The sequence below is a fragment of the Glandiceps talaboti genome, chromosome 9, assembly GCF_964340395.1.
Source record: "Glandiceps talaboti chromosome 9, keGlaTala1.1, whole genome shotgun sequence".
NCBI classification, from domain to species: Eukaryota; Metazoa; Hemichordata; class Enteropneusta; family Spengelidae; genus Glandiceps; species Glandiceps talaboti.
In genome coordinates this window covers 2138687-2147161 of record NC_135557.1, presented here as the reverse complement: position 1 = coordinate 2147161, position 8475 = coordinate 2138687, and the positions used below count along the sequence as shown (strand labels likewise).

The following is an 8475-nucleotide window of genomic DNA, read 5'->3' as shown; positions in this document are numbered from 1 at the left end:
TTTTGAAATTCATTTATTGCGCCTAATCATGTAGTCCGTGAGTTTAAATTCATACATGTAGACAAGTAGACATTTGAAATACTTCAAGTAAAATGTAGCAATTGCATACAACATTAGTTTTACCAACACTACTCGCAGTATATGTCAATTGCATACAACATTAGTTTTACCAACACTACACGCAGTATACATGTATGTCATTTCAAAGTGTAAATTAAATCAGTAATCTCAAATAATCTCAAATATTTGTTCCTGGTTGTCTAAGCCAATCTCATCACTCTGAGCTTTAATAAATATCAGTCTTAGAGACGTGATAATAAGTTACTGTGGAATTCATCAATCGTCTGCTAATTGTCTTTGGTTGAGAGTAGTTTCCCGGTACATTATTACAATGGTGGTGGTATGTTCTCGCTAAAAGCTTCAACTGTAAGCAGATTTCCCATTGGTTCATAGTTACATACAGCCACATACAGATTAAATGGACTACCAGCTTTGTCTGCAAATTCACATCCAACTTTCTCTGTTCCCTTCCAGATCAATGCAGTAAAGTGACCTTTAATTAATGTAAATACATGATATTTTAATGACTTTGTCTGTCTCTGCTATTCTCGATAGCTGTCTTTGTTCACCCCAGTCTAAAATTTATCTATTTTTAAATCGGGAAAAATAATGTCAGTTTTGAACGTTTTCAATCATATTTTGAGCACCACTGAACCAGTGACGTATAGACACGGGTGACGTACAACGACTTGGTTTACATTATCCATATTTTCTGTTCAAAGACAATAACTTGGCTTGTACATGGTATAATTTCGTTTATAAACCAACTGGAAGATCGATGTGTTTCTGTCTGTTTATACCAAATGACATTAATCCAAGTATCTACTTGTTTTCAAGCGATAGGCTTATAATGACGTTTTAATTTATAATGTGCATGGGGTGGGTAGGAGGAATTCTTACTCGCCTTTGGCATACCCCTCCAACATTTATCCCTGCGGACACTGAGTTGATTGAACGATATGATATCAACTTACCAGTACGACCAAAGGGGTTTGGACTTCCAAAATTATAGTCTTCGATTTCACGGTACCAATTTTTGGTGAAACCCATACCTGTAAACACATCATTGTTACAGTAGTAGATAAGTCAAATTACATACATATAACAGACAGATATAGAAAAACAGGCTAACAGATCTAGACAAAGACATGCACAGGGCTGACAGACAGACAGACAGACAGACAGACAGACAGACAGACAGACAGACAGACAGACAGACAGACAGACAGACAGACAGACAGACAGACAGACAGACAGACAGACAGACAGACAGACAGACAGACGGACGGACAGACAGACAGACAGACATATCCTAGATAGATAGATAGATAGATAGATAGATAGATAGATAGATAGATAGATAGATAGATAGATAGATAGATAGATAGATAGATAGATAGATAGATAGATAGATATATAGATAGATAGACACAAGCACGCACGCACACACACGCACACGCGCGCGCGCGCCCGCACGCACACACGCACACGTTTAGAGATGGTCATAGTTCATAGATGTACATTTACGTACCACTTTGTTGTTCCTTCTTGTTCAGTTCCTTCATATCGATATTCTCACCGTAGATGGCGTCGTGGGTATGGCTAATATCACCGACAGCAGCGTTTCTTCTCGCCACTCCTTTAGCGAATGTTTCTAGCTTGGAATCCCAAACAAGAGCTGGTACACCATGGAGACATCGGAAATAATTCTGGGCCTCCAGAATTTGTGTTTTCAAGTCTTCGACACCTTTGTTACCTATTTGTTTTGGTTTTGTACATCCACTGTCATCGGTCTTTCCCCAGTCTGTAAAGTGAATATAGAAGAAATGTTTGTTTGTTCACTGACATGCCCATATACGTTCACACGATTGCCTGCATGTGTGGAATGAAGTTGAGGAATGAAAAGTGAAACGTGTAGGCATCGATCCAACAACACCTGACAGTTAAACTAACACAGAAACTGGTAGATTCCGTTCGTGTGTATGTATGTATGTATGTATGTAATGTATGTATGTATGTATGTATGTATGTATGTATGTATGTACGTCTACGTACATACGTACGTACATATGTGTGTGGGGGTGGGTGGGTGGGTGGGTGGCCGTGGATGGATGGATGTAGGAATGCGACAGTAACAGATAATTTACAAGCTCTTATCAATCAGTATATAATTAAATGTGTATATATTGAGGGGATGGTCTATGTAGTACAATTTTCAAAACGTAGAAAAGGTTATTACGACTTTATATGTGAACAATTCTCCCACCATCACCATACCACAGGCACGACGTCACCCACTAACATTCCCACACTAGCTCACCCATCACCCCACAACCATTTCGACAATGCCTTACCCACCACCCCACAACCATTTCGACACAGCCTTACCCACCACCCCACAACAATTTCCATACTATCTCACCCACCACCCCACAACAATGTCCATACTACTTCTCCCACCACCCCACAACAATGTCCATACTACTTCTCCCACCACCACACAACCACTTCCATACTACTTCACCCACCACTTAGTGTATCTTGACTCTATACAAAACCCACACATTTGTAAACAAGTTGTACTTACCGCAGTCCTTTCGTTTTTCATCACCCTTATGTTCACAAGATACAAATCCATCGCAAATCTCATCAGCTCTCATGCACCAACCAGTACGATCAGTGCATGCGTAAGGACTCTCGGGATAGATAGCTGCACACTCATCACTGTATGGCGCAAGGTCCTCTGTGAAAACAATAAAATATATATTTTTTTAAAACATGAACAATGTGTACATGCATCCCTGTGCACATGTAACATTTATAGTTTATTTGATGCTCTGTTTCGGTGTTATTATAGTGTATGTCTGTCTGTCTGTCTGTCTGTCTGTCTGTCTGTCTGTCTGTCTGTCCGCCCGCCCGCGCGCCCGCCCACCCGCCTGTCCGTCCGTCCGTCCGTCCGCCCGCCCGCCCGCCCATCCGTCCGTCTGTTTGTCTGTCTGTCTGTGTGTATGTCTGTTTGTCTATATATCGTGTTCTCTTCTGCTTGTTGTCTTTTCTATATGAGGTTTATAAATTGAAAGTATTGTATTTATTCTGTCCGTATTGACAACAATTTGTAATATTTGTACATCGGTGGCTTAGTTCATATAATATTGAAATTATATGGCATATATGTAGTTATGTAACATTTTCTGACGTGACATTATAGATCATATGGCATATATATAGGTGTGTAACATTTTCTGACATCATAGATGACGTAGACGTATATACTTACCAGCATCTTTTCGCATTCTCTCTGGGCCTGTCACATGACTTGGCTAAAAGTAGGAGAAATAGTCATATTAATTTGATTAGTGTCTAGTCACTTCGTTTACCTCTCTCTTTGGTTCTGTCTTTTATTCTTTTAGTCAATCCAAACAATCAACACATCTATCTAAACTTGTCAATCAATCAATCAATCAATCAATCAATCAATCAATCAATCAATCAATCAAGAATCAATCAGTCAGTCAGTCAGTCAGTCAGTCAGTCAGTTAGTTAGTCAGTTAGTTAACCTATCAATCAACCTACCTAACTATCTAACTATCTTCCTTTCTGTCTATCTGTTTATACATCTATCTATCTATCCCATTCGATAACAACACATTTCAACGTGAAATGGAATCTGAGAATTGTTGAACTTTAATAGTAGAACATCACTGACTGTTAGTCGTCTGATGATTGCTAAAGCATGAAACACTGTGTAACGGCTCCTGTGTATCTTACTTGATACCGTACTATTATTAGTAGTTGTACCGCTCTACATGTATATGTATTGAGCACTGTTTGCTCCAGTATAGACATATTGAATATGTTCAGTATATATATATATATATATATATATATATATATATATATATATATATATATATATATTGTATAGCTATCCTACCTAAGTACTTTCAGTACCAATACATTTATCCATTGAAAGTATTGTCAGCCAATTGCATCAGTCTATGTGTATTTATATGTTTGACTGTTACAGTGAGGCGGATAAGTGACATAATAGTTCAAATCGTGATACAAGCATGAAAGTTGGTATGTGCACTCTATTTAATGTACTGATTATGAAAATAACGATAGCCACTTGAAAATCCAATATGGGCGCCATTTTCCAAGATGGCCGCTAAATGAAACTGTACAAAATTAGAATATTGGTGTTTGTGGACCGATTTCAGATATCAACATGTCAAATCATATGTTATTTATCATGTCTAATACATTATGATGTACCCTGGGTAAAACAAATGACTCCATCATTCATAAATTTGACACCGCCAAAATGACCTTGAATATTTTGGTTAAAATCCTAAATTGTCATGTTATCTTTTATTTCTCCTTCGATATAAGAATATGCCGACACATTGACCACTTTGGGTCTTGTGTATATGTGGAATTTTTAATTTATTTAAAAAGATTTGCATTTCAAAATCGCCATTCATATGTTTACTACTGTATTATGTTGAGATATTATATTGGCTTTCTAGTTAAAGACAGACAAACTATTGTCACACAATGACATGAGGAAACCACATTATGTAAAAGCTAAACCACATATAAACACTCTGAAGTCTTCATTCCATATTTGATTAATACAGTTAATTAATGTTTAATACAGTTACTGTATGATGCACATTACTAACTGCCCACCAGGTTTAATCTTAACTGAAGTACCTGTAAATATATAGTCTCTCATGTTTAGTATTCAGATATGTGTCCTCATACTCATCACACACGGTTTAGCCCGACATAGACTGGTAGAATGTGCCATTCGGAGGATTGCCTAACAAAGTATGGCAAAGTTTTGTCATTGCATGTGTGAGCATTGGAATTTTCCTTCAATCCAGTAATAACCAATACATCAAGGGTACAATACACCAAGGGTACAAATGCAATGTAAGCTACTTGGTAAAGGAGAAGCCAACGTACCGCAACTCTTTGGTGCTATTTCTCAAGTTGTACTTTGGTTGTTATCGTTAGGTTAAAGAAAGTGATCAACAAATGGAATTCACATTTAGGAAACCGGGCTAAATTTATATGATATGTACACTGTGAATTATTTTCTGGCCCAGTGACTGTCAAAAGATGTAAGCAAAGTGTTTCATTGCAATTTAGACAAGTATAAGGCAGAAAATGTCAGTTTCTTTGGCCGGGGGGGCAGGGCGGTAGATTTGTAGGGGGTCACCCTTTTTTGAAATTGGCAGTAGGGGGTCATGCTGTGTTTGAAAATTTTGGATAGGGGGTCATTGTGTTTTGGATTGTGATGGAAGAAAAAAATCCCTTTTCTACAATAGCATATAGCCTTGTCTGAAATGTGGTGCATGTAAATATTTGTTCTTATCCCTGTTTCTTACATGAATTCTTTAATATTACTTATTAGTTCAAACATAACTATACATATACATATACATATATTACCTAGCTACCACACTAGTTACAGAACATGTCGTGTAAATGCTTGGCTGTTTCACAACCAGTGCTTTACTTATATTGCACTTTGGGGCAAAAGTGAACTCGAAGGTTTTGTAATGGTAATCTTCATAGATAGTTTATAGAAGAAGTTAATCTAAATTGTTCTACTCGCCACTATGAACTTGTCAGAAGGGATTAATACACTTTCTATTTTGGACACTACATGTTATTTACACTACAAATCACCACATCTCATAAGATTCAAGTTTCTATTATACACTAGGTATGAACAACTAAAGTTCTGTAACATACCGGTGACTTTACTATACATGCAATATTAATGCCCCTATACCTATGTTACGGGACCATTTTTATGTGATATGGAAGCTCATTTAAAACTTACATTTACTTACATTAGTTATTCGAAGCTTGGAAATATTACCCCAAAGGCTATGAATAACCTAAACATTGCCTTAATAAAAGCAAAAAACTGCACATCTGCCAGGGGGAAACCCCCAAGGACTCCCTCACACACAGAGGTCACTCTTGCATTCAACCTACAATCAGATGCACCAACAATTTTTTACTGTCATAATGGTATTAAACTTTTCTTAAATATTTTCACCCAATTCTGATATTATATCTTTTAAAGATGTGAAAATGTTTGCCAATATAGTCTAAAATTGCCTTAACCTCCAAATCTCCCCTACCAATGATACTACCATTAGATGTGCTGACTTTTACTACATGTATATAATGATGCCGTTTAACTTTTAAGAACATATTTCAAACCTATGTAAGTTATAAAGAATAGTTTCTGATGCTTGATGGTGCTGTCTTGTAAAGCCTGGATTGAGTTATTGCTTGAAACGGTCTGAATAGCGTAAATATTGTCTTCAAGAGTAACATTCCTCCAGGGCTTCTAGGGGGAGACCCCTTGGACCCCCCACATGAGGTGGACATATTCCAGTCTCTTACTGTCAAGATGCTATCAAACTTAATATTTCAAAAGTATTTGTTCTTTTTACATGTTGGTGCTGTCTTGTAAAGCTTGGAAATTATTGTCTGAAAGGATCTAAATAGTCTCAAAATTGACCTTTCAGTGTAAAAAACCTCCAGGACTTCTAGGGAGAGGCCCCCTAGGTTCCCCCATAAGAGATGTACATATTCCCTTCTCAAGCTTTCCCCCTACCTTTCACTGTCAAGATGCTATTAAACTCCTTTTGGAATATATTTACCCTGTGTAGTCAATAATTGTAATGATGATTGATAGTGCTAACCCGGGATCTTATAAAGTAGATGCGAGACAGTCCAGCAGTCCATACTGAGTCACGTCATCATGTTTTAGAATTAAGTGATGGGGGGGGGGTTCAGCCTGTTTTTGGTTTTACAGATGGGGGGGGGGTTCAGTGACTTTTTATCGGCCCGATTTAAGAATCCACCGTCCCCCCCCCCCACCCCGGCTGGAGAAACTGACCGGTCCTTTCAACATTGTCTATACCAAATTTTATCCGCCTCACTATTAATAAAATTCATTGTCTAAATTTTACTGGAAAATGTAGTTTATTCGTAACAAATGACTTAATTGCATTCGACACATCGTATTGAGATGAAGGAGTGTCTAAAGGTTTACACGTGTACCTTGAAACCATGGGATGGAAGGTTACGAATACCCGATACTAGCAACTCGGCAACGATTGCTTTCAGCTGTATACTCCGTGTAACTACGGAGGAATGTTACAGTCCATTTCAGGTTCAGCGATTCATTTTGAATGAATAAGAAACCAATAAGAAACTGTACGTGCTGTATTTTAAATTAGCAAGATTATTTGAATGAATGAATATATTTTTCTTTCTTTTTTTGCGATATTTGTGAAATGAACTAGCGTGCCAATATGTACACTCACCATGCACACTCACTGTGCATACTCGCTATACACACTCACTATGCAGACGTGAAAGTTTTAGCACAGAGTGTCTGCACAAATTAAAGTTGTAATATGTATTAAATGGTTTATGTCATTTAGACAAATTAATGTGGCAAGAAATTACAATCCTGGATCTAAATGTAGAACATGCAATTTGTTATTGATTTCTCGGTGCTCGTATCAAATAGTCAAAGAGCCGATCAACGGTAAGTTGAAACTGAGAGCCGACCAACGGTAACTTTAAACTGAAAGCCGATCAACGGTAACTTTAAACTGAAAGCCGGTCAACGGTAACTTTAAACTGAGAGCCGACCAAGGGTAACTTTATACTGAGAACCGATCAACGGTAACTTTAAACTGAGAGCCGATCAACGGTAACTTTAAACTGAGAGCCGATCAACGGTAACTTTAAACTGAGAGCCGATCAACGGTAACTTTAAACTGAGAGCCGATCAACGGTAACTTTAAACAGAATGCCGATCAACAGTAACTTTAAACTGAGAGCCGATCAACGGTAACTTTAAACTGAGAGCCGATCAACGGTAACTTTAAACTGACAGCCGATCAACGGTAACTTTAAACTGAGAGCCGATCAACGGTAACTTTAAACTGAGAGCCGATCAACGGTAACTTTAAACTGAGAGCCGATCAACGGTAACTTTAAACAGAGAGCCGATCAACGGTAACTTTAAACTGACAGCCGATCAACGGTAACTTTAAACTGACAGCCGATCAACGGTAACTTTAAACTGAGAGCCGATCAACGGTAACTTTAAACTGGGAGCCGATCAACGGTAACTTTAAACTGAGAGCCGCGATCAACGGTAACTTTAAACAGAGAGCCGATCAACGGTAACTTTAAACATAGAGCCGATCAACGGTAACTTTAAACTGAGAGCCGATCAACGGTAACTTTAAACTGACAGCCGATCAAGGGTAACTTTAAACTGAGAGCCGATCAACGGTAACTTTAAACTGAGAGCCGATCAACGGTAACTTTAAACACAGAGCCGATCAGGGGTAACTTTAAACT

General features: G+C 38.0%; 1 protein-coding gene across 1 annotated transcript in view; it reads right to left on the bottom strand.

Annotated features, from left to right (window-relative positions):
• LOC144440200 (Golgi-associated plant pathogenesis-related protein 1-like) overlaps positions 1-8475 on the bottom strand; it is a 9304-nt gene continuing 829 nt past the window's right edge. Inside the window, exons 2-6 of the mRNA XM_078129500.1 lie at positions 3338-3380; positions 2648-2803; positions 1592-1864; positions 1035-1112; positions 1-553 (exon numbers count right to left, since the gene is read on the bottom strand). Of these exons, the coding sequence (XP_077985626.1) occupies positions 387-553; positions 1035-1112; positions 1592-1864; positions 2648-2803; positions 3338-3380 (717 nt within the window). The 3' untranslated portion in view covers positions 1-386. The remainder of the gene's footprint in view (positions 554-1034; positions 1113-1591; positions 1865-2647; positions 2804-3337; positions 3381-8475) is intronic.